Genomic DNA, 24,830 nt, shown 5'->3' with positions numbered 1-24,830 from the left:
AGGGCACGGCGACCGCGCGAATATCACGCGGGCGAAGCCCGCGTGGCTTTCGGTCAGATGTGATGATGCAAAACTTGAGCTCGTGGGGCGAAGAGCCGCCGAAGGCGTGCGTGAGTTCAATATTGCTATCAAATCACTTGTTTATACGATGAATATTCGAACCTCAGAGGCTAAATGTACTTTCAAAGATAGAACTTTTGAAACCTGGTCAGAAATAGTGACATAGTAACAATGTGGGGTAGTGGGCGAAGAAGCTAGCACTACACTACTGTAGTGCCGTACCTTCGAAGGTACTTTCGAAAGTACTTTCGTACGTGATATACTGGTAAACTCTCTTAAATTCACTTGAAAGGGGAGCACCTATTTTGAAAGCAAATCCGAGTTAAATCTCCTTTAAACACACAATCTCATCCGCACTCGTCTTCAGGTTGATAAATACCTCATCGGCGGGTCGATCTTTCGACTTATGGGTCAACCACAACGCGATTTGAAACAGAAACTGAGATCTGACTCCGATGAAACGCGGATTTGATAGGGAAGCGCCGCGTAAACAAACTTTAAAATGCTTACATACTAGCGCTTTCTAGCGCCTTCTAGCGCCTTTTAGCGATTTCTAGCGCCTTCTAGCGCCTTCTAGCGCTGTAGCGCTGTAGCGCTGTAGCGCACTAGCGCTTGAGTAGGAGCCTGGGACTACGCCCAGCTAGCACTGTAGCGCCGTACTAGCGCCTTTTAGCGCCTTCTAGCGCCATGTAGCGCCTTCTAGCGCCATGTAGCGCTCTAGCGCTCTAGCGCTCTAGCGCACTAGCGCACTAGCGATTGGTAGGAGCCCGGAGGCTGCGCACAGCGAGCACTGTAGCGCTGTACTAGCGCCTTCAAGCGATTTCTAGCGCCTTCTAGCGCTATGTAGCGCCATGTAGCGCAGTAGCGCTCTAGCACTGTAGCGCTCTAGCGCACTAGCGATTGGTAGGAGCCTGGAGGCTGCCCCAGCGAGCACTGTAGTGCCGTACTAGCGCCTTCTAGCGCCTTCTAGCGCCTTCTAGCGCCTTCTAGCGCTGTAGCGCTGTAGCGCTGTAGCGCACTAGCGCACTAGCGATTGAGTAGGAGCCCGGAGGCTGCGCCCAGCGAGCACTGTAGTGCCGTACTAGCGCCTTCTAGCGCCTTCTAGCGCCATGTAGCGCTGTAGCGCTGTAGCGCTGTAGCGCTGTAGCGCACTAGCGCACTAGCGATTGAGTAGGAGCCTCGAGGCTGCGCCCTACTAGCGCCCTGACGCAGCCCGGCCAGCACGCCTGTAGACGCCCAACAGGCCGATAGCGCCACTATAGTGCCAATAGCGCTATCGCCACTGTAGTGCCTGCTATCGCTACGTAGCGCTATGCTATCGGCGCAATATCCGTAATAGGGCTACACGTACAGAACGTGTACACGTGTACAACTCGTGTACACGCACGTGTACTGCAGGCCTACTTGAATCTTCCATACAAACAAATAGACTTGGCGTGACGCGAGAACAAGGTCTTGCATAGTAGTGCTGTCTTCGGCCTCAGGTACACGTCACCCACTGACCTGGACCAAGGCGGTAACCAAATCTGATGTCGCCGGCCACATCCTCTCTAAATGCTGAACATGCATTACGCGAACCCAGTGCCCAATATCAACCTCAATGCATACCCTCTTACGGCGCAAGAAACGGAACAGTGCCTCGACTCGCTGCCCATTTTTCGAGTGGTGGATCGTTTCCCGAAGTTCACGTAGCACAGTTTCCTCCTGGCCTGGATCTGGCGCTTTTGAACGCGTTGGACGCGCCTGATGCAGTATTGGAGTGTGCGCCCGACAACGTTGCCGAATCGCATGATACCCAGGCTTTAACGAAGCATTCGAAGCACACGACTTTCTTGCCTACACCACATGCAGTAAGTTCTTCTTTGGTTAGTTCATTTCTGTTTGAGATGCTTAGATACTCTTGTATGCAGGTATGCGCGCGTCCCACGATCGATGATACAAGTGCCGCGTTAATTAAGACCAGAGCTTCAATCCTTGGTAAGATTGCAAAGAAAGATATGCACTTGAAGGTCCATGCAAAGGCTCAGCCTGAGTTTGTAAAGTACACTCCCTCAATGCGGAGAGGAGATACCACTTCTGAAGCCTCCCATCGTGTGATAAAACTTCATGAAGTCCAGAGCGATCCTCTCGATCCACCAAAATTCCGACACAAAAAGGTAACATTACAGACTGTCTTTGAACAAGAACTTGTCTTACCCTTATTTTATTACAAGGTTCCACGTGGTCCTGGCTCACCTCCAGCTCCTATCATGCATAGCCCTCCCCGTTCGACAAACGCCAAAGAACAAGTTGATTGGAAGGTCCCTCCTTCTATTTCAAACTGGAAGGTGAATTTCTTTTGTACGCGAATTTGTATTGTTGGTATTTATATTCATATTTCACAGAACCCAAAAGGCTACACCATACCACTAGATAAACGTCTAGCAGCGGATGGCAGAGGTTTACAAGATGTGCATATAAATGATAATTTTGCCAAACTTTCTGAGGTATTAATACCTGGATGTCGTGGAAGAGTTCACAATCACAATCTGTATTTGTTTTCTCAACGACGAAAAAACTGATTTTCCTGCAAAAGGCACTATATCTAGCCGAAGAGAAAGCAAGAGAAGCCGTTGAAACTCGTGCAAGGTTACAGCATGAACTCCTCAATAAGCAGAAGCAGTTGAAGGAGGAAGATCTGAAATATTTAGCTCGGCAAGCTCGCGACGAACGACCTGGTGATGAAACACTTTCTAAAGGTGATCCCACTTCCGGATTTCTTTTTTTTAACTTGTCACATTTTTTCATTTGTTTCTGATTTTTTTTTTGTTTGAAGGCGTATCAGTTGGTCTGGATGCTCTTGTGAATATCCATTCTATCGAAAACAAGCGTCGCGAAGCTGAGGTCCGTCATAGATTTTCACTCATGCTTCAGATTTAAAAATTTGTTTTTGCGAAAAAAAGACGGAAAGAAGGCGCCGTGACGAAATCCGAGACGCTCGTCGGAGAGAAAGAGAAAGTGAAAGACGGATTGAGGTAAAACGCGCAGCGTTTCTTTTTCTTTATTATGTAGTCATGTATGCTGACAAGTGTTCAGGCAAATACGAATCATAGTGAAAAGAAGAGCAAGATATCTCGTGATAGAGAACGAGATGTTGGTGAACAAATCGCGCTCGGACAGTCAAAAGTTCCTTCAAGTGGTGAAAGGATCGCATTATTTGATCAACGCCTGTTTGACCAGGTACTTCACTCCGCTTGATTTGTTCGTAATCCTGTCTTTCTTCCAACCTAGAGCTTCTTTTCCAGGAGCGCGGCGTTGCCAGTGAATTTCGGGGAGATGATACTTATGATATATATGATGAACCTCTATTTCATGAAAAGGCACGATCATTTCACATGGAAACTTACAGTTTATTAGTTTTCGTTAATGTATTTTGTTCTGCAGACCAGTGCAGCGGTCTCAACGTGTATTCAGGAAGGTGTTGCTGGTGTTCGCAAGGTGACTTGATTTAACTTATCATAAATAGGCATACTTTAAGGGGCTGTAGAGGTTTTGGGAGGTCTTAAAAAATCCTCACGGTTTTCAAACCCTGAATTAATTAGTCAAAATCACCTACGCGAAGGTATCAAATAAAGTAGGTTTTGATAGGCAGGATGGCCTCTTTAAGCGCGAGTTTTTGCGTTATTGCGACAGCGTGTAGGGGGACTACACCCTTGAAGTACCGGCAATTCACTCTAATTCGCGGGCTTAAAAGGCTGTACACGTACCTTCATGTATTGTACACGAACTCTACGTACGTGTACAGTACGTATCTTTTTATTGGACTACGTATACCTTCGTGTTGATATGCGAGTTCAAAATTCAGGCTTTCATGTTTATACGATCACCATATTTCTAGGTATTGAGACTTCGTAGTTCGTATCTTCAGATATTGTGTAGGGCAATATTAATAGCATACAGTATCATCGTACTATACAACTAACGTTGTACCTTCGTACGAAAGTACAAATCGTACGAAAGTACGAAAGTACTTATTCGAAAATAGAATACGAAGGTACCTTCGTACCTTCGAAGGTACGCATACTGTACACGACACGGCTTGTACGAAGGTACGGAAATAGAATACTTCCGTGTTCTATTCAACAATAAAATGTAATGGGTCTATCTACTACCTTCGTACAACGTACACGTACATGCACGTGTAGGGCCCTACGGTATGTAGTACGAAAGAACTTTCGAAAATATTCCATACTTTCGAAAGTACGAAAATAGAATACTTTCGTACAGTACGGAAATACGAAGGCACTTCCTGAAGTAGGGCTACAAATATCGTAGCCCTAGTGTAGCTCTACAACCTTCCTCGTATCCTTTGCTCGCGTCCTCGTGTATTCGTGCGCACGGAGGTAGACTGTCTAGATAACTCCCTACCACAGCATAAGTACTTTAACATATCGCACAACATCAACGGTAGTTTGCACTTCATGCAGTTCACGAATTCCAGGGCGGACTCTCTTGTTTATCTACCAGAAGCCGCGAGGCTTTCGTGCAATATAATTCACGACTGCTTTGGTGACGATTCAGAACGTGTTTGCGACTCGCTGCTGCAGCAAGGGCAGCGCACTTTTTTTGAACTTGTCCGAATCACGGCACGTTTCTGTTCGATAGTGCATATGCTTATATTAACCAAGAATTCGAAACAAACCACGGGAGTCCAGAAATCTAATTTATTGACTTTCCAGGGGTTACGGCCTAGACGTTGTGAACATGCACTGCTAGTTCTTATCCAACACAACTGTATACAGCCTTGGTAAATCTTTGCCTTTTGGTTTTTATCCCCTCCACGCGTTTAACATACAAGTTTTATAGGCATTCAGATTCTTCGGGTTAGTACAGTATGATCGAAGAGCCAAAAGCTTCAAAACAACTGAGTTTTTGTGGCCAGTTTTTTATCACATAAGGCTACACAGCATTTTGCACCGGCTTCGGTATCCTCGCTTGCTCCTGCATATCAGGGTATGTAATAACTTTAATGTTCATTTTCATCTCAGCACAAAATAAGGAAATCAATGTACTTCAGGATTTCATGGGCAAAACTCACGAGCTCCTCTCAAAAGTATTGTTGGAGCATGGCAGACTGTCACTACGCCAGCTTGTAGAGCTCGTGAGTTTCAATCTCAGACAGCGCGAGATGAAGGAACTCTTTCTATTCGTTTCCGTGGTGCTGTATCGATTACTTATAGTTTCTAATTGCAGGACTTCAGATCTCTTCCAGATGTAGAGAAAGGTGTTTTGACACTCCTACTCTACGTTGTTGTTGCACACAAACACGCCTTTTTTCTCTACAGTTTTAAGCCAGCTTTTAGACGAACGCTGCATCGAAATTGTTCCGGTAATTCCCAAATCAACTGTTCTACGGCAATGATTCACGTGCATTCTCAACCCATAGGAACACCGCTTCGCAAAAAAATGTAAGGAAGACGATGATTATTTCTCTCCAAGTTATAGCTCTCCAGAGTCACGCAAGACACAATCCGGGGTACTTCATGTATTTTTCTGCTTCTTTCTACGAGCTAAATGCACATGTATTCATAGAGTCACTGTGGCAATATAGGTAAACTCTTTTTTCAGTATTCTCTCTAGCGTGAATCACCCCATCTTGTTGCCTATGATTATTCAGTAGCCCAAACACCTGCAAACTTGATCAGATTTGAAGACATGGTATTTTTTATTGAACACCAATGTTCCCCCTTCACACTTCCATGCTTTCTTTTTAGGCCACGCGTACTAGATGTCATTCCCTATGGTATGATAGTAATGATGCACGTATCGTTGGTTTAGCATTGCTTCTTTGTCCAGGCGTATAAATTTTGTGGAGTTCAATCGTCGCTTTCAGCACAAAGCTTGCTCAGCAACTGTGCGCACAAAGGCAGGGAAACTTTATGAACATGTTAAAACATTCAACTCTCATATTATGTACACCCAGGTTGACGATGAAACCAATCATCTTCTACTGGTATTCTCGCAGCTTCAAAAGCTCCTCCGTTTATGATTTTGTTCCTGCAGCTCCTCTTGGACATCCTCAGTCCGCGTGAAGTAAAAGATCGTGGCCAGGCTGCAAGTATTCACCAGGTTTTTTTTCTTGCTCAGGGTGATGGCGTCCCTTTTCTGATTCTCTTTGAAAAAGGCTGATATCTTACCGATGATCTGCAAGTCTAGAAAGTGTAGCAGTATAGTTGCCAAAGAAAGGCTGAAACAGCTCTGTGATAGCACAGGTGACTTAGTTTCGTGTTTTCGTGACGTTCAAGGAGGCAACAACTATAGTGTTGACGTGAATCGGACCATGCAGCTGATCCGAACCAAAGAGGCAAAGTGTGCAGAGCTTTACTTTTGTCCTATGCTAAGTTGTTTTGTGGACAGATTGAGGCGATCATTAGAGAACGGTTTGGAGTTCCTGCGTGCCGGATATTTAGACTTTTGCTTCTGAAATCCAATTTAGAACAGAAACAAGTTGCTGAGTTGGTAATCAGTCAATATATTCCGAATCTCAGAATATTCAGCGAAATATTTTCCGACATGACAGGCCATGATTCCCGTCAAGGATACAAGAGAGCTGTTGTATAAGCTCCTGAAAGCTGAATATGTGCAGATTCAAGAAGTTTCCAGAACTTCTGATCACGCACCGTCCAGGACATTCTTTTTGTGGCGTGTTGATTTGGCTCGTGCTATTGAAAATGTTGGTGAGATATATCAGTTCGCCTCTGAACTTTGCCAAGCTTCTCCCAAGTGCTTTGCCCAGACTAACTAGTTTTGGCACGATTTCTAGAGCGTGAGCTCTTTCGCACAACTTCCAATTTGCGGTCAAGGTTGCTACACGAATTAGCTCGAGAGCGGGAGGTGCTTTTTGTTTGCCTCTGAGTCTGTCCATCTATTTATGTCTTTCATTGTTGCAGACTCTTTCACTTCTTGAGTGTGCCGCAGACAAAGTGACTGTTGCCTTGACTCCAGGTCAAAGGTGTAATCTTGCGCGGATGAGAACAATAGGTACCAGACTTGAAAGTTCATTACAGCGACTTGACGAGCTTCTTCCGCTCTTCGATGTTATCTGAGGATGGGCGGCGTTTAGGTTGGCTTCTTATGATCCTCACAAATGCATTTGCGTTTTTGTTTCACTCTTCACGAGGACTTATCCCGGATACTCAAGGGTAAATGGAGGCAAAATATTCCCACATATTTCCACAACATGTGTCGAGCCGGTGAGCGAGTAGCCTGGGTGTTACTCCACAGCGTCATGGTCATGTATTCTATTCTTAAATATACCAGTCTACGATCAATGCTACGTTCGCAACCGCTTTGTCCTAGGATCGGCTGGCCGTAAAATACGGTCTATGACGAGAGGGTTCATAGGTGGAGAGCGTGACAGTTTCCAGGTTTTGAAACACTCTAAAATGCACCAAGCCCGTTCGTTCAACTCCCCTGAAATAAGCTCATCTGCCCCCTCATGGATGTTGCGTTAGTGCTAGCACAGTTACATGTCCTAGTACCTAGAGTGGCAAAGAGGGCACGCTAGACAGTTCTGTAACTCTCCAGCTATGCCTTGACGACCGCAGTGTGTGCAGAATGTCACGCTATCTGTAACTTCAATTTCCCTTTCGAAAAAGTACCCAAAAAAAAATGTAATGAAATTCCGGCAGTCAGAACTCATAAAGCACACAAAAAGTTTCTGCCTGCCTGCCACTAGCCACACAGATACTTGAGACCCTATTCCTCAACCCACGATACGTGGAGAAATCTATTGGAGGGTGCTAATTACAGGGTTGCAGCATAAAACGTTTGAAGAAAACGTCAGTAAAAGAGAGGTATAAATTCGCAAGACAGAGAAAAACATGACGAATAGATACCCGAAGAAAGACGGTGGTAGTGATGTCCACAAAAGAGTTAAATTTCTGCCGAGAGACTTTAATTATCGGACCAAGCTTAGTCATTGCTTTGCTACAATTTCCATAATGTCTTGTAAAATACGAAGACAATGCTATAAAAGAGTACAGGTCTGCTGAATCTAGTTGTTCTTTAGAGCCCTGAAGTGCAAGCGATGTCCGCGTTGCATATTCATATTGTCCAGAGTGAAGCTGTCGATGTGCTAGCAGCCAAAAGTGTTGTGCTTCAGCACATTGCCAGATGTCATCAAAAGGGCTGGTTTGCATCAGCGTATCTTCATAATCGATTGTTTGGGATTGATTTTGTGCAGCCTATTTCATATTACATTTTGTGAGAGCAGGCACTAAGATCGAAGAGGAAAGGATGGTAGTAAAAAGAAATAATACCTCATGAGCAATAAATACGTAAAGTTTCTTGACGAAAAGTGGATTTAATCTTCTAGAGCGTCTCGATCTCGCTAGCTGCCTCGTCAACAAGAAAAACTCTTTGTGTTTATTTGCTCTGCGATAGAATTGCATTGTATCAACAACCATTTCGTTTTGAAGAAGATGTTGAGCATAAACCTGAAACAGAAAATATTAAACGGTGCACATCGGCTTAAAAGAGTTGCTAAAGGAAATTTAAAAAAAGGGAGAGCACTTGCATCAATCTTTATAAAGTCATGATGCTTTGCCAATACTGCTGCTTGACCCCAATCACCAAGTAATGAGCAAACATTATTAGCTTTCTTAATGTTTTTACCCCTTGAAAAAGCGAAGACAGCATCTTTGCATAGACCTACGGAGCCCAGCAGAACTCCAATGTCGCTAAGTTCTCTGCAGCCTTCATGAAAATTAGGCAGAAGTCGCACAAATTCGACAAAATCTTCGACAGCATAAAAACACTTAAGTAGCTTTTCGAGATTGCCAGCACGTAAGTAGTACCCTGTTGCTTTAATCCATCTTCGGCGCTCAAAATAGTAATTTCCGATATTATGAAGAGCTTCTTTCGAGGTAATAGTACAACTGGTAGAATCGGGTATATACCTCTCTACTTTAAACCAATCCCCCAACTGTGCGCGTAATCCCACAGCAAGGTCACGGCGGTTGGCAACCAGGTAGAGCTTCTCAGCTTCGTCAAATTTTCTTAAGTATGCTGCTGTTCTTGCCTCCTTGATTCCGGCACCCAACAACTGGAAGTAGGGACCGCCCGCGGATGCTCGTTAAAATGTAAATTCATGAGAAAAATGAGCAGAACTACACGGCGTCACGCCTGCAACTGTTTTACGAGCTGAATGCCGTAAAAATCCGAGCACCGTGTGAACGCTTTATTGGCAATAAACATATTGCCTTGCAGTAAGGACTGCTCTGCTAATAAACGCCACAAGCGCGGATGCGTGTTATCATCGATAAACTGGAAGACATCCTGTTAAGTAAATATAGTGAATTACTTGAGGCGATGCGCAATAATACCGCGATAAAGGCTCATTTGGCTCACTAAAATCTTTCCTGAAGACTTGCAGACTTTAGGAGTTGTCTTGTGTCGCGGAGAGACTTAGTCTCATACTTGACAATGCTCTCTCGGCAAGGGTCGTAAGGACTTCTCATAATATCCTCCATGATAACAGCTTTTATCTCGAGGTCGGTGAAACTACATATGCAGCCCGAGAAAGTTACCTAAAAAATAAGCGCAAGTCAATGTAAGATTTCACTGGAAAAAAAGTAACTTACAGGTTCCTCGGGCTCACTTCCACGAAAAATGTACAAACGTGATCTTTCAACGAAAGCTAAAAGTGCAGGATCGTCCTTACTCCAAAACATTTCTAGTACACCTTGGCGCTTAAGATATTCTCTCGAGGAAGATGCAGACGAAATGTCGGGAGAGGCACCAGTAGGCAAAAAAATGTCATGCATTGTCAAAACTGCTTTCTTGTCTATTGCACTGAACTTTGTCCCGTCACAATTTAAAGCCAAAGCCAGAGAGTAGTTTCAACCAAAACAGAAGAAAGCATTTCAATTGAACGCATGCCGATCATGCAAAACCGATTGATCACCTGTGGCCGACTGCTAAGCATGTGCTTCCCTTCGAAAATAAGGGATGGTAGTTGATACCAGTATACGGAGCCGGACTCGCAACCAACAAGGATGACCTATTAGAGAAAGGACACGTGGGCAAACGCCAACAGATGCAACACCTGTAACAGATAAGACTGCACCTTTTCTGAAACTGCGAACGCGCACATTGACTCATTAGCTAGTTCTAATGGACACCTTCAATTACGGTCATCAAAGTCAATTATTCCCTTTATACTATTTTGTGAGTTCTCAAGTTTTTCAGCTTGTCTACGCACCAGAACTCAGAAATCTCTTTCGTTTGGTCGCAAAAATGATTTACTACTTCTCGCTCATGAGCCAGCTCATTTCGATGTTTAACTTCGCTACCTAGCTCCAGGGTATGTGGGTGCTTACGCAAGAACAGTATCGTTTTCTCGCTGGCAATTACAAGTTCTAGGGGAGTTTGTGCAGCACAGTGTGGCTTGAACTGCGAACGAAGGAAAATCACATTAGACAAAAAAAAATCCCAGGGACAACTCGTCATTAGACCATCAAATTAAGTGCATAAATGGGCGTAGTCAAAGAAACGGACCTCGATAATCTTATTCCATAATGTTACTCCAATAGCGTTGCAGATAGTGAGAATGCAATTTTTGGATTGGTCCTCGCCACTTGAGAGAAGACAGTGTTCCCCAAGCCCTCGGATTAACCCTAGATGTTTAACACGTTTTTTGTGCTTTTGATGACTCAGTTGATTCCAAAATATGACGCTGGACTCAACACTTTTCGTGTCCGCAAAGGCGTATACCAGCGTATTCGGTAAATAAGCCCATTTATAATCCGGTCTCAAACTTGCAAAATATATATGACTTTGTACTGCAAGTGCGATACGCAGACCGCTACCTTCCCATGAAACCGCATTTATAAGAGCTCCTGGCACTCGAAGTGTGTGCAGGTGAATCCCAACTGCGCTGTATAACTCGAGAACATTAAAATCCCTTCGTTCTTCGGTAAGAGACTGACCTGTATACGTACTTATTTTAAATCTGAGGGATATTGATGTTGTACTAGGTATAATAAAAAAAATCGATGGTATAACCAAGGCAGACCATAATTTGAAAGAGCGTGTGAAATTAAACAGACCAGCAATACAGAGCACTGTTCCCTGGGCGTTCCATCGTATCTATGATGCATAGATGATATCAGCGACACGTGCAATACAGATACACAAAAAAAATACCTGTGAAGGACAAAATCGTGTCTTAAATATGATTGGTTTTTCATCTGCTTCTGAACTCATCAACTGCACAGAACCATTTTGACAGCCAATAGCCTTATATAAATAATGCTATATATCAATCTTTTAACACGAGGACACCATATGTTATCATCTGAAATAATGTAAACGTACCAGTTTTGGGAATTGAAAGTTTTCATCGTGGCTCTCATTTCCTTTGCACCAATCAATCCCAACTGGCGGTAAACCACCACTTGCAGCAAGAAAGATTGTTGAGAGCGGGTTCCCCAAACTGTTGAATATAAGACACTGCCCCTTGCTCGTGCAGATCAAGATAGACTGTCCTCCCGGAGACCACTCAACTAAACGTAGATTCACGTGAAGTTCCATTCCCCATAGTCTTTTCCCATTGACCGAGCCAACAATTACAGCACCATCATCATATATGATACATACTTTTTCACCATCTTTAGACCACTTCATGTCACATACAAAAGAACTATTGCGATTGTTGATCATTTCCTCGAACCACAAACCCTAGATAAAACTATTAATATGTATTCGATTCATGCAGTAGAGGAGAAATCTTACCTTATGCAGCAACCACACTATTATCAAACCATTTTGGTCACTAGTTGTTAGTTTTTTATATTTTTCATTCCAGATTGCCACATTTACGGACCCTGGCGAAGAATAGTGGACGTGAATAAGCCCGCCTGGAGACTGTGTAATTGACGCGCAACAAAGTGACAGGTTCAAAATGAAAGAATGCGATATTGTGGACACACCAGAATGTCCTTCGAGCGACTGATTAATAGAAAGGTTGCTGCTGGGGAGTGCGGTCTGGAAAACGTATTTCTAACGAAGTCACGCGCAAATTCACAGATGTTAGAACAAGTGAGAACGCGCCTTTGAAGAAGACTCATCCAATTTTAAAATTTTTAAAAAGCCATTTTCTCCACCGCATGCAATCCAGCCCTTTTGAAACAATCCTCGTTAGAAAATAAACACGCTAGGAAATATACTTAAAAAAGAAGATAAGTAACTAGAATGGGTGGTTATAAGCAGGCGAGATGTACAGAGAAGATGGCAACCGTCGAAAGGTTTCCTGACGTGACAAACCTGCTCACAATTCCAAGATACACATCGAAGGGAAACGCAGTTCGGTATCTCGATTTTTTTACTGCGTTGCGACTGTCAGAATAACAAAACAAATCGCACGAGTGAAAATTATGCAAAAAACACCTCAGGTAAATATGCATCCTTTTCCGCAAAATAAAGCTTCAGACAGCGCTGTGTTGACTTTTTTTACCAAGGACGTCCGACGCACGGAACCTATGCGAATGCACTGCCTTTTCCTTCACAGGGAACGGTGCGAGCATAACAGTGTGCCGAATAACGGCACGGAAGTAGTACGTAGTAATAATTATGGAGTTCTCATTGCATATGATTAAGCCGGATCTACATGAAGGGCGGGGTGTCAAACAGACGTACTTCCGTCTCGTGTTTGAAAGAGATTACTTACGAAGGTTGATAAATACGAAAGTACGAAAGTACAAAGTACGAAAGTACCTTCGTAGGTACTTTCGTACTTTCGAAAGTACGAACGAAGGTATCTATCTGTACAGTACATGTACGTGTACGTAGCTAGTACGAAGGTACGAAAGTACCTTCGTACATTTTATAATGAATACGCGACTCGCACGCGCTTCTGAAGTAAGAGGCCTTCTCACTATGAGTCTCGCTGGTTCGTCCTTCGACTTCAGAGTACACCTACTGTTTCGTATCATCCAAGGTATTGATACAGTACATATCTGAGCCGTAGAAAAGAATCATTAAGATCGCAAGCGACAGAAAAGACCCAAGCTCTTTAATCTTCTGAGACAGCGTTTTAATCTCTGGGCATGAATATTTTTCGATTCGGTATGGACTTTCGCACCCTCCTTACATTCCGGCACGATTTGACGTCGGATAACATTTTCTTTTCGTTTGTTCTACGGACCCTTCGAGAAGCCGGTGACATGACACACTTATTCAGCATCATAGTAAGATTTTCTTCTGTCGACCTTTTTTTCGCTGATCTCAACCCGTGGTTTCCAGGTTTTATTGCTTAAAATCAACGCCACGAAATCGTGCTCAGGTTTTGTTTGATAGTTGTTCCGACACTCTGCTTGCCGATTTGCCCTCTTGTTTATCAATGAAAGTATCCATTTTTTTTGCAGGGGTTTCTTTAAAAACTCAGGAGCTGTACTTACTTGTATTTGTGACGCGATATTTGGACCTATTTCAAAGCTACATTTCCTTGTACGTGTATATACTTTCTCTGCAGGTTTCTTTCTTTTGGAGGCTGCCGCTTACCTTCTACTTCGTCACTAGGTACAACTCGTGCATGAAGTTTATATTCATCGTTTCTTCTGGGTGCATAATCGGTTACATGCGTAAGCATAAAGTGGTTAGTCAAACCTACGACGCTGAGCAGGATACGTTTCGTGTGGCGTTTCTCGTGTGGCCGAGTTTCCTCTTGGCAGCTGTAATTAACCAGAAATTATCAGTCATGGAGATTCTGTGGACGTTCTCGATTTATCTTGAATCAGTTGCTATACTTCCACAACTAGTCCTGCTGCAACGCACAAAAAATGTTGATAACTTGACCAGCAATTACGTATTTTTGCTCGGGAGCTATCGAGGTCTGTATCTTTTGAACTGGATATATCGATGTTTGACGGAGGAGGGCTATCGCCAATGGATTGTATGGATCTCTGGACTACTGCAGACAGCTATTTATTGTGATTTTTTCTACTATTACCTGAAGTCTTGGCGCAAAAATGAACGTCTCTCGCTACCTTCATGAGTTTAATTTGCCTTCATATGGTAGAAATTACGATAGTCGTTTTTGTAAATATTAAAAAATAGCGACTCGGGACTTCGGAGTCAAAAAGTCTTCTAGAACAAATGTTTTCACTCACTGCACCAATATGAAAAGAACCGCCGTACGTTGGCGCGCGGTCAGGATTCTTCGCACATGCAAAGAACACAACGCATGCTCAGGTTAACTTTCAAGGTGAAGATTGCAAAATAACTTGATTTACTAACGGGGAAAAAGGGTCGACTTCATTTCGTCGTTCTAAGCGAGGGCGTGACGCTCTAAGTCAAATTTGGTTGAGTAATCCTCATGTTACCATACACTGGGTCAGTATTTTCGCACGTCTCACTACTATATCTATTCGTCATGAAATGATATTTCTATAAGCTCAATGGTGCATTTACGCATGAACTGTGTGTGGTCGCTGTGGATCGCTTTCTGCATCGTTCCCTAGACCATACAGTACTCCGATATACTGTTCCAACCCACTCTCAATAAAATACGTTTGTTTCAGCTTGAAGAAAGCACAAGCTGTGAGGAGGCTGTCACTTCCTGCCTGATGCTGTGGACCTATGCGAGCTACATCAAGTTGTTCTGCGAGCTTGCTAAGACCACCGTGCAGATTATCTGTGAACTTCATGAGATATTTTATGTCAAAAATACAGGGAAAATAGATGCTCAGTACATAAAAGAAATCAGACTCAGCCTCTGGAAGTGGCTGGCAGGTCAAAATCTTGAGTAGATAACCGAAATCATGGCCGCTGTGAAACGTTAGCCATTTAACCTATGGAATCACGTAAATCAGCGCGGTATAGCAGATCTAAAAGTTTTGTATCTACAGAAAATTCGGAAAATTTACCTTGTCACTCAAGACAACACCACTGACCATGAGCATTTCACCAAATCTATGCACGTCTATTCCCCGTTCATGATTTGCCTGGAAATTTATTCCGGAATGCTTTAATAACTCAATCGAGTCTTGTGCATACAGGTCTTCTTTGAGATTGAACTCTCTAAAATTAAATTGCCACAGGCAGTAAAAGTTTCCTATCAGTGGAAGATTGCCCCTTGCATCCGTCAAAGTCAACCCTAACTGGATAATCTTGAGCATGTCAACGTTGCATCTGGGAATGATTTGTAACAATTCATAAAAACGAGAGTATTGCAGACGATACAAACTTGACATACAAGACAGTGTAACAAATTCCGCCACTTACCTGAGTGTTTGGTACTGATGTTCTGACTGCAACTTATAGTTGCCTACTGGCCGCGCTACCTAAGATCGCAGTTTCAAAAGTTGAAAATAATTTGAATGAGACGAAGTCTAGACAAGCATCTGTTTCATGCTACTATGCCTGACGCACCACGCCTGGAAATTCTGTATCCATAGCGACAAACGGGAAGTCGTCAATAATTTCTCTGATTACTGCCAACTCTTCATCCAAGTTTCCCTCCCAAACCTCACGTGTCAATAGGTTGTCGGATGTCATCTTCATGATACAAATACACCTGCAGCCCTTGAAAATATTAGGAGGTTGGCGTCGGAGACGGGCCTCAGATCTGCAAGGTGCTGCAACAGGCGACCAGGTGTTGAATTTGTGTCCTTATCATATCTTCGGAGATACTTCAAGTCCGGAAGTACTTTCGTACTTTCGAAAGTACTTTTCGTACGGAAGTACGGAAGTACTTGTACGTCCGTAGCTCCGTACTTTCGAGAAAGTACCATCGAAGGTATTCTACAGTATGTACAAAAGTACGAAAGTACGAAGGTACTTTCGTACTTTCGAAAGTACGAAAGTACGAAGGTACGAAGGTACGAAAGTACAACGTATGTTGAACATATGAAGGTATTTATTCGGATATCTACTGTAGGGCTATCTATCTTCGCAGTCGTACCTTCGTAGCGAGCCCTACGTGCACAACACGTCGTACTGTACTATCTTCAGTACGAAGGTACCTTCGAAGATAGAATATCCTATTTCACTTCTACGGTATTTCTAGGGCTATCTTCGTACCTTCGAACTACACGTGTAGGGCCTATCTACTGCCTATCTATTCTATCTATTCGTGCCATCGAAGATAGATTTATCAGTGATTTATCGATATGTACAACAGTACATGACTACATGTACAGAATGACTAGCTGTTCCAATTTTATATACATATTGGGACTTTACTTTTAATAAAAACACGACACAACGCCCACCGTATCCCCACCTCACGGTCGACAGACCCTGCAGGCCAACATCGGTTGTACACATACAACACGATATCAACGAGATATTTATCGGATAATCTTCATTCCATACATGTATCCGATACAGTATAAACGTCGTCGTGTATAAAATATGATATCTATGACAGTCGACTTCATAATAAAGAGGGCTACTATTTATACCTTCGTAGATATGATAGTAAAAGTTAATTATGATATGAAAGGTACGAGTACGTGTACACGTACACGTGTACGTGTACAGTCACGGAGGGCCAAGAACTTTTTTATTTTTATCCGACCGTACGTACACGTGTACAGCTGTACACGACTTGTACACGTACACTACGTGTACAGTACGAAAGTACGTTGTACGAAGGTACATATTTGATATGATTTGTATCATACAAATAGGGCTACGTGAGAGCTACGTGTACACGTACTGTACAGTACGTATCACCACGCGAATGTATTTTATGATATCATATGAATACTTCATGTACGTAGCCCAACAGTACAATACGTACCTTCGTACGAAAATACTTACGTAGTGTAGCCCTAGCCATATGTTTATTTCCGTATTTCACAACGTTGTAGCTGATGAAGATAGAATGCTTCCGTACTTTCGTAAGCCCAACAGTACAATACGTACTTACGTAGTGTAGCCCTAGCCATATGTTTATTTCCGTATTTCACAACGTTGTAGCTGATGAAGATAGAATGCTTCCGTACTTTCGTACAACGTTGTACGAAGGTAGTATGTGACTGTGCGTATTGCATAAAGTGCTTTTATGTACGAAAGTACTTTCGAAAGTACTTTCGAAAGTATGAAGGTACCTTCGTAGCTAGCTAGCTACTGTATGTCCATATGTACGAAGGTACTTTCAAAGTACCTTCGTACTTCCGGACGTACTCGTAGGGCTCTAGCTCTTTATGTACTGTACAAAAACTCGTGTGCAAAACAGTCACACTCAAAAAATATTTCGTACTTTCGTACTTGTTTCGTCGGGTTGAACCCGAGCTTGATCGGTCAGCCTCCACCTCGACCGCATCCCGTAGGGTAGTCGTAAGATGGTCTGTCAACTACCATCGGCATCCACGGGTCGGACTGGTCTGAGTCACCGCGACAGGAAGGGCTCGGCATCGGACTCGACCCAGCCGTCGTGAGTCACTCATCGGAGGAATCAGCAGGTTCAGGGTCGACATCGGAGTCGGATTCATCGCTGAACCCCTGCCACTCGGGTTTGAAACCCTGCTTGAGAAGCTCTAAAGGTATACCTTGAAGGTGATAACTTTTTAAGGAGCAACACCACTGCAACAACATTATGGTATACGTACTCGTAATAAAACCATCTAGTAGATCTATACCTTCGAAGGTACTAGATACTTTAAACCTAGGACTGTATTTTTAATGTTGAGAAGAAGGAATCTATATTGTGATAGTTTCCAGGCTGTAGAACGTTCCTCCACGCAGCAAGCACGCTCGCTAAACAGAGATTACAGAGATTATGACGAAATGATGGACAAATATACGACTATTGACTTTAAGTTGATTCGACCTGCTGCTCCAACGCTGTCGTCAACTGATTTTATTTAGGTGCACTTTACCACGTACGACCACAAATGAAAATTATTTCAACGAAGAAAACAGAAAATGCATATCACATACTTCCGTACTTTTCAGCTATTTTCATCGAATTATATAGTGATGGAATCCCTTCAACAGCCTGTGCATTAAATAAAGTGATCGTACTACTTACTCTCCGTGTGCTTATGTTATGACACTTGTGCGCCTATGTATGCTCGTGAACAACATTTACGGTACCGTCACTGCAGTTGAGTTGACAGACGATGCAACTGAGGCATTACTGAGTGCGCTTGCATTCAAGAGATTGAGTGCGCTTGCACTCAAGAGACCTATCAAAGATACTTATTATCTCTCAATATCAACATTTTCCTCAGATTTGTTGCTTTCTTAGGTTTCTTTGAAGTAAACCGAGACCAGGTCGGGCACCGCACATTAGCGTTACAGCGCCTTTTGTGGACAAACACGGTGAATCTACCGGTGATTAAAGTGCTATAGTCGACCACGGTTTGGAATATCCCTGTGCATGTGCAGTCTACAACGTGTCTGCAGTCGTTTGGCTATCTCCAGTGCGCTGGACGGTGGAAAAAACGTTTTAGATGAATTTCAAAGCCTTTTCGTGAGCCAGATGAAGCCACCTGTCCAGGGCAGTCAGTTACGCTGTCTCACAATGCTTCACAAAGTGAACTGTGTCTCGTAAAAGATCTGCTTAATGTTGGGACATCTTCCTTTAACTGAGATCAAAAGAAGCTAAAGTAGTTGTTTAGTTGTTCCATCCGACCAACCTCTTAGCCAGCTGTGACCTGCTTCAGCTCTTGCGCCTCTGTGGCTTTTCTGGTTCATGATAGTTATGACATGAACTTGCAGAGAGATGAAGGCCAGGTTGTTTGCCAGCCTTGATGGTGGATATTCCTGACCTGTGAGCCACTTAAAGAGCTCAGGATTTTCCTCGTCGAGAACCTCTGAAAACGAAGCCATGAATTCTTCACTCCGATTAATCAGATGGCGTTGTGCCCACTTGCCGACAAGTATATCAAGCTCAAGGAAGCCTCGTTGTTTTGCACGGTATAACAAGCGGTTGAAGAGCTGCGTGCACAGCGCCTAGGTTAAATCGAAACGCGCTAATTAAAAACACACTGGAATAAATGCGAGGCTTACTTACCTTCTTCGAGTGTTTTCTTTCTGCATAACTCGGAGTTACGCTGTCGGTATGAAGCTGTGATTTCTCACTATAAGAACAGAACAACGGTTTCTGCACGTCCGAGTTGCGCGATTGTAGACGATTATAACAGGACAGTGCTACTGACGCATGTCCTAATATGGGGGCAGCGGACCGAAAAATCAAAAGCATTGCAACGGACTCTGAAGTTGACTGCTCCGCGATGAAAATACCGGCCTTGAATAAGCTGTCTAGCAGGTCAAGCAGTACGCTGAACCTTCGAAGGTAGAGTCGTTATGGGGCCATAGTAGGGGAGGGGTAGCCCGATGAAAAGAGCCCTGATCCATGCTATCAGTCATACTATGTAGTCAATGTCATGCTATCAGTCATACTGTACGTGTACACGTACAGAACATGTAGCCTGTGGTTAAGTAGAACTAAAGATTTGCCTAAGTAGAACTAAAGATTTGCCTTTCAGCCGCGAATTAACGTTGATGCGACAGAGTTAAGGGTGAATTGAACCCGAAGGGTTCAACCCTTCAAGCTCCGTCAATTCACGTTAATTTACTCGTGATTCGATTCAAACTAAAAAACCATAGAGTATGAGTACACAAACTTTCGTATGGAATCTTAGTTTGATACAGCATTTTCGCGTACGTGTAGCGCGGGTCAGTTCTCCCGCGTCCGAGTAAAAAACCAAAATGTCTAAGGATCCAAGAACTGATCCGTGCTACTGTACACGTACACGTAGGGCCCTACATGTACGCGCTACGATTTTGGCAAAAAAAAATGCAGACTGGTCCCCTGACTACACGTGTAGGCCTACCTGAGGTCCCATACGTTCGCGAATTAGCGCAACTGGTCTATCGGTCGCGTTCGCGACGAACGAGCGTGCGTCGAGCGTCGGCGCTGACCGCCCCCTCCGGGAACGAGAGCGGGCGCGGGAGATCTGTTCACGCGTCTCGAGACTCTACCACGACGCTACGATGTACACGCGACGACGTCGCGAGACGACTTGAAGGCGCGCGTTGTCCTCCACAACACCCCGCCAGACCCACCGCCGCCGCTGCCGGCGAAGACACCGACAACGGGTGTTTTCCGCCCTCTCCCGCCCACCAGTCGACGATCGCGTCCGATGCGGATGCGAAGGCGCGCGGCGGCGAGGACGCGACGCTCGCGCGATCGCTCCCGCGCCGTCGCTTCCCCGCGCCGTCCGTCGCGTTCGACGACGACGACGACGACGACGAATCGCACCCCGACGCTCCCCCCGCGCCTCCCGCTCGACCGCACCTGTCTCCCCCGCCGTCGCGCGTCATCGCCCCCGCCTTCCCCGCGGCGCCCACTGCCCGTGCCGCGCCCGCCCGCGACGGCGCGCCCGCGACGCGCGCCGCGTCCGCGTCCGCTACAACGCGATCATCCGCCCGCCGTCGCATCAGCCACGTGAACTCCACGACCGCGAGCGCGGCGATCGCCGCGAGCGCGGCCCTCCGCGTCGGCGGTCGGCCGCCTCGCTTCGCGTACGCCGCGACGAGGGTCCCTAGCGCCATGGTCGCGCGACGACGCGCGGGGACGCGCCGCGCGGTCTGCCGGCGAGATTCGAAGTCCTTGTGAGGTTTTTCGACAGACTCGACACGCCAGAAGTAGTGTACACGTACACGTACACGTACACGTACAGCTGTGTAGATCTGATTACAAAAAGTGTACGAAAGTACGAAAGTACAGCTGTACACGTACACGTACACGTACTGTACTGTACGTGTACAGCTGTACACGTACGGAACGAAGTATCTACTGTAACGACTCTGTAACGCGATACTTCCGGACGGAAGTACAACGTTGTACGGAACGAAGTACGGAAGTAATAGTTGTTACCTCCGAAGATAGAATACTTCCTTTATTACTTCCGTACGAAAGTACGAAAGGACTTATTAAGACTTGTAGTCTAACGTTAGGGTGTTGTACATCCGGAAGTACTTCCGTACTTGATTGGAAGAAGTGTGTGTAGCTGTGTGCCACGCTGTATTTTCGTGTTTTCGTACGAATTATGGAAGTACTTCCGTCGGGAGGTACATCGAAGGTACGAAGGTCGCTAAGCGAACGATAAATTTCCCTGTTCCAAGTATGGTAAACGAAACACTTTCATCATTCTCATAGGCGTGCACTTCACCCGGAACGGGAGAGCATGCCTCTCTCATGTGTCACGCGTGGATGCGTATGGCAGCATCGATGCCGCCATCCCCGTGGGCCGGGATGACCCTTTCCCGTACCCGGGCACCGCCCCTGCGGCGGATCGGCCTTGGACAGTGAATTCGAAGTCGCCACCGTTGTCCGACCTCCCCGACACCGTGCCCCATCCTATCCCGCAGCCGTCGCTACCACCATCTCCACCGCCACTATCACTAGCCCCATATACACGAGCGCGCGCAGCGGCGTGAAAATTCCCCAATGCTTTACGCGACGGCGGGCGCGCGCCGTGACGAGGGACGAGTTGCGACGCGCCGAAAAACGCGCGTCGGCAACTGCCACCTCCGCTCGTGCTTGGCCTGCTTGCAAGCGCGACGCCACGAACTTCCCCCGCTTTCGCAACACGGGCGTCACCACTAAGCCGAATCATTTCGCTCGTTCCATCTCGGATCTTATCGGCAGGTATGTCACCGGTGATGAAACCCGGCCCCGGTCTTGACCCCGAAGTGGATGGGTCCGTGAACGGTTGGAACAAATTCAGCGACTCTGGCGGCGGGCGCTGACGGGACGGTGGGCGCTGTAAAAGCTCCCAATGTCTTGAAATTTCCTCGCGAGTTTGCGCCGCGCTTGCGGATGTTATTCGTGGTCGACGTCGTCCGGGCGATTTAACCAGCGAGATCGCCGCTGCATGCGCTGGTGCGGCGTCTCTGTCAAAGTCCACACAACACGCTCTCAGGCGACCACCACCAAACTCCGCAGCGCTCAATCCATCCCCAATCGCGCCTGCAACCTCGGCAGATTTCCCCCCTCGGGCTATGACTTCATGCACACCGTACGCATTGTCGTGTACATCCGAGGAACTGTTACTGCTGCCGCCACCGAGGTAGCTTTGAAGGAAACCGTTGCTGACAACACCGAGCGTGGCGTTGACTTTTTTCCGTTCCTCACCGCTGCTGTCGACGCTACGCCCGACACCTGTCGCCCCGGCGAGGACATTGACTCTTCTCCCGGATACGTCCATGGCGTGTTCTCCGATCCACAGCTCGTCGTCGCTGTCGTCCTCGTACAGCCCAGTGCCAGGTGAGAGCTCTGCAGCATCCGCGCCATCGGTGCCGAAAATATCTGCCGCGAAGCCGCTGTCCGTTTCAATTCCATAATCTATCTCACCGTATGCGTAATTAATGTCCGGATCGTCGTCGGCATCGTCGTGACCACATCTTCGGTCGCTATCGTCACTATTATCGCGTCGCACGGTATCGCGTCGCGCGGCATCCCCTGGTCTCGCGCAGTCAGCGTCTGAGAGCCCCCCAATTTGCGGCCGGTCGTATCCTGGGGTGGCGCCAAGTCGAAGGGCGCCGGCGGCAGGCTCGAATCCATCGCGACCTATCTCTCCGCTCCCTCCTCCGCGCGCGTAACCGGCGGCAGACCAGTTCCGTCGTCCTGCGCCTTGCCCAGGTGTCTCGCCTCTACCTTCACTGCCCGCCTCTCGCACTCTGCTAGCCGCTTCGAGAAGCTCAGCTTGAAACTTCCGCTCAAGCTCGATCATGTACTCGCTCAGGTTCACCTCGCCTGTTATCTCGCCTAAGACGACATCCGTTGTGTGGGCATACTCATCTTCCGAGCCGGAGACAGATGAATCGCTGTTGTCGTACTCGGGTGAAGGAGGGGCGTCTCCAACCGCATAGAACTTTCGATCGCGATCGTCGAAGCGCTCCGTCGGCGGCGGGGAAGTCGCTGCCACGCCCCCTCCTCCGACGCCACGTTCAGTTTTCGGTTTCGCTTTCGCGGGTCCGCGCCTGATTTGTCCGCCGTGAGCGCCTCCAGCAGTTCGTCTCTCCCCGTTCGCGACTTGAGGCTGAGGCATGTCATCGCTGCCGCTAATGCAGCAGTCCGTGTCCACCGCACATTCCTCACCCTTTTTGTACCCCTGAACTCTGAGACCGCCGTGCCAATTCCACTGCCAGTTCGCGTTCGCTTCTCCCGCGGCGACGGAGGGGGGCTCTGATGCACGAGATGGGCTGAGTCACAGAGTGAAATGTGATAGAGTGAGAGGGGAGCGTTCGTCAGCGAAGGGGACGTCGGACGGAAGCGGTGCGTGACGCGGCCGACGGCGAGGGCGAAGGGCAGACGGGATGATCGCAGAGGCAAACGCCCGGCGGTCAGAGCGTTTGGGAGGTGACACCTTGACATCGTGTGTGTGTCGCGTTCGTCCTCACGCGTATTCGCGAACTTGTCGTCCTCGGCGTCGGCTTGCCACGGGAGTCTGACAACAGGTCGCGACGCGATCTTTAGGATCGGACGGGAATCTGTCGACTGGACGAGTACTCCGACGCTCGCGCGTTCGATTCGCAGCTTGATGTCTTGGTCGAGATGACGATGGCTCGCGTATACGCGAGCGAGCCGTTCACTCGACGTTCTCTGCGCGAGGGCTTTGTCGCGGGTACGTGCGCCCGAAATGGTTTCTTTTTATACTCGTACAATGTACGAAAGTACGAAGGTACGAAAGTATAGAATATCTACAACTACACTATTTTCGTATGTCACAATAATGGGCTATTCTATCTACATACTGTACGTGTAGTACGTGTACAGTACGTGTACCTTACTTCGTACGAAAGTATGAAACACTGATGAAACCGCCCTCTAGAGGAGGAGGAGGAGGAGGAGGGGAAACCGCCCGCGCGGCGGCGGCGTCCGCGACGCGCCCCCCCCGCACCCCCGTCCCGTCGTAAACGGCGACGGCGCGCCGCCGCCGCCGCCGCCGCCCGCGCCGGGCGCGGCGATCACGACGGGCATCATCCCGGGGCCCAGCATCCCGCCGCCCGCCTTGCGCGCGGAGGCCCTGAAGTTATTTCGGAAGTTATTTTTAAATAAGTACGCTCGAGTTATTAACTACTTTGGCCTGCTCTGTCATACGAAAATAATACTTTCGAAAGTACGAAAGTACTTTCGTACTTTCGTACATAGCTACATACACTACAACGTACGTTGTACTCTATCTTTTCTGAGGAAATATGGATATCAATTCCGATAGAGGAAGTAGGGCTACGTGTACGTGTAGTGTACACACTTACGTGTAGCCCTACACTAGCCCTATCAAAAAATGTTGGGTTCCACATCAAGGAGGGCCGCGAGACTCCAACCAAGCTTTTCTGTAAAGTCCGGGGATAGTTCAACATGTGCACGGCCGCGCGTAACGCGAATTCGGCACGAATCGCGCGTCAACCTCTGCGCGTAAAGTATTTATTATTTATCAAAAGTATCTATTTCCGGAAGTACAAACTACCTTCGTAGAATAGCTAGCAGTAGCCCTACACGTAGTGTACAACGTACGTGTACGTGTACGCATGTATTTTATTTACGTGTACACTGTACACGTACAACGTTGTACACGTAGTGTCGAGATTTTAGATTTGTTTATCCCTGGTACCTTCGAAGGTAGCTAGCTACACGAGCTACTGTACACGTACGTGTACACTGTACAGTACGCGTACTAGTAGCTACCTTGTACTTTCGTACCTTCGTACGAAGGTAAATACATAGCTACCTCGAAGGTAGATAGCTACGAAGGTACTTTCGTACT

At 46.4% G+C, this 24,830-nt stretch overlaps 10 protein-coding genes across 10 annotated transcripts; 4 read left to right on the top strand and 6 right to left on the bottom strand.

The window, feature by feature from the left end:
• Window positions 1-1,520: 1,520 nt before the first annotated feature.
• Window positions 1,521-2,621, top strand: MICPUCDRAFT_64489 (uncharacterized protein; the record flags this gene model as incomplete). Its single annotated transcript, XM_003056361.1, has 4 exons — window positions 1,521-1,910; window positions 1,971-2,216; window positions 2,274-2,387; window positions 2,445-2,621. Exons 1-4 carry the CDS (start codon window positions 1,590-1,592, stop codon window positions 2,619-2,621), a joined length of 858 nt encoding a protein of 285 aa, XP_003056407.1. The 5' UTR covers window positions 1,521-1,589.
• A 496-nt stretch (window positions 2,622-3,117) lies between these two features.
• On the top strand, window positions 3,118-3,297 carry MICPUCDRAFT_55381 (uncharacterized protein; the record flags this gene model as incomplete). Its single annotated transcript, XM_003056360.1, has 1 exon — window positions 3,118-3,297. The coding sequence occupies one exon, from the start codon at window positions 3,118-3,120 to the stop codon at window positions 3,295-3,297; it is 180 nt and encodes a 59-aa protein (XP_003056406.1).
• A 1,154-nt stretch (window positions 3,298-4,451) lies between these two features.
• MICPUCDRAFT_64484 (uncharacterized protein) lies at window positions 4,452-7,369 on the top strand. The gene is made up of 20 exons (XM_003056359.1): window positions 4,452-4,506; window positions 4,567-4,685; window positions 4,779-4,846; window positions 4,906-4,922; window positions 4,982-5,052; window positions 5,117-5,233; window positions 5,293-5,323; window positions 5,385-5,428; window positions 5,486-5,575; window positions 5,632-5,650; window positions 5,745-5,757; window positions 5,814-5,842; window positions 5,896-5,965; window positions 6,023-6,052; window positions 6,103-6,168; window positions 6,224-6,403; window positions 6,457-6,558; window positions 6,620-6,776; window positions 6,863-6,933; window positions 6,990-7,369. The coding sequence occupies exons 11-20, from the start codon at window positions 5,755-5,757 to the stop codon at window positions 7,143-7,145; spliced, it is 864 nt and encodes a 287-aa protein (XP_003056405.1). The 5' UTR covers window positions 4,452-4,506; window positions 4,567-4,685; window positions 4,779-4,846; window positions 4,906-4,922; window positions 4,982-5,052; window positions 5,117-5,233; window positions 5,293-5,323; window positions 5,385-5,428; window positions 5,486-5,575; window positions 5,632-5,650; window positions 5,745-5,754; the 3' UTR covers window positions 7,146-7,369.
• Window positions 7,370-7,841: 472 nt separating this feature from the next.
• Window positions 7,842-9,866, bottom strand: MICPUCDRAFT_55378 (uncharacterized protein; the record flags this gene model as incomplete). Its single annotated transcript, XM_003055971.1, has 6 exons — window positions 7,842-8,285; window positions 8,361-8,537; window positions 8,654-9,145; window positions 9,241-9,320; window positions 9,470-9,629; window positions 9,684-9,866. The coding sequence occupies 6 exons, from the start codon at window positions 9,864-9,866 to the stop codon at window positions 7,842-7,844; spliced, it is 1,536 nt and encodes a 511-aa protein (XP_003056017.1).
• A 697-nt stretch (window positions 9,867-10,563) lies between these two features.
• Window positions 10,564-12,739, bottom strand: MICPUCDRAFT_55377 (uncharacterized protein; the record flags this gene model as incomplete). The annotated part of the gene is made up of 6 exons (XM_003055970.1): window positions 12,490-12,739; window positions 12,367-12,427; window positions 12,150-12,222; window positions 11,836-11,927; window positions 11,419-11,781; window positions 10,564-11,190 (listed from the first exon to the last, which is right to left on the bottom strand). The coding sequence occupies exons 1-6, from the start codon at window positions 12,504-12,506 to the stop codon at window positions 10,564-10,566; spliced, it is 1,233 nt and encodes a 410-aa protein (XP_003056016.1). The 5' UTR covers window positions 12,507-12,739.
• Window positions 12,740-13,169: 430 nt separating this feature from the next.
• Window positions 13,170-14,095, top strand: MICPUCDRAFT_14346 (uncharacterized protein; the record flags this gene model as incomplete). Its single annotated transcript, XM_003056358.1, has 4 exons — window positions 13,170-13,289; window positions 13,345-13,384; window positions 13,467-13,548; window positions 13,621-14,095. The coding sequence occupies 4 exons, from the start codon at window positions 13,170-13,172 to the stop codon at window positions 14,093-14,095; spliced, it is 717 nt and encodes a 238-aa protein (XP_003056404.1).
• A 30-nt stretch (window positions 14,096-14,125) lies between these two features.
• Window positions 14,126-15,680, bottom strand: MICPUCDRAFT_24881 (uncharacterized protein). The gene is made up of 4 exons (XM_003055969.1): window positions 15,472-15,680; window positions 15,325-15,383; window positions 14,967-15,231; window positions 14,126-14,891 (listed from the first exon to the last, which is right to left on the bottom strand). Exons 1-4 carry the CDS (start codon window positions 15,601-15,603, stop codon window positions 14,508-14,510), a joined length of 840 nt encoding a protein of 279 aa, XP_003056015.1. The 5' UTR covers window positions 15,604-15,680; the 3' UTR covers window positions 14,126-14,507.
• Window positions 15,681-17,620: 1,940 nt separating this feature from the next.
• Window positions 17,621-19,383, bottom strand: MICPUCDRAFT_70267 (uncharacterized protein). The gene is made up of 2 exons (XM_003055968.1): window positions 19,067-19,383; window positions 17,621-18,990 (listed from the first exon to the last, which is right to left on the bottom strand). The coding sequence occupies exons 1-2, from the start codon at window positions 19,253-19,255 to the stop codon at window positions 18,655-18,657; spliced, it is 525 nt and encodes a 174-aa protein (XP_003056014.1). The 5' UTR covers window positions 19,256-19,383; the 3' UTR covers window positions 17,621-18,654.
• Window positions 19,384-20,016: 633 nt separating this feature from the next.
• On the bottom strand, window positions 20,017-20,610 carry MICPUCDRAFT_38453 (uncharacterized protein; the record flags this gene model as incomplete). Its single annotated transcript, XM_003055967.1, has 1 exon — window positions 20,017-20,610. One exon carries the CDS (start codon window positions 20,608-20,610, stop codon window positions 20,017-20,019), a length of 594 nt encoding a protein of 197 aa, XP_003056013.1.
• A 544-nt stretch (window positions 20,611-21,154) lies between these two features.
• Window positions 21,155-23,111, bottom strand: MICPUCDRAFT_55373 (uncharacterized protein; the record flags this gene model as incomplete). Its single annotated transcript, XM_003055966.1, has 1 exon — window positions 21,155-23,111. One exon carries the CDS (start codon window positions 23,109-23,111, stop codon window positions 21,255-21,257), a length of 1,857 nt encoding a protein of 618 aa, XP_003056012.1. The 3' UTR covers window positions 21,155-21,254.
• Between the last annotated feature and the right edge of the window lie 1,719 nt (window positions 23,112-24,830).

This window comes from Micromonas pusilla (genome assembly GCF_000151265.4).
Source record: "Micromonas pusilla CCMP1545 genomic scaffold MICPUCscaffold_2, whole genome shotgun sequence".
Lineage (NCBI taxonomy): Eukaryota > Viridiplantae > Chlorophyta > Mamiellophyceae > Mamiellales > Mamiellaceae > Micromonas > Micromonas pusilla.
Note: the sequence above shows the minus strand (reverse complement) of the source record. Positions and strands in the feature narration are given on the sequence as shown.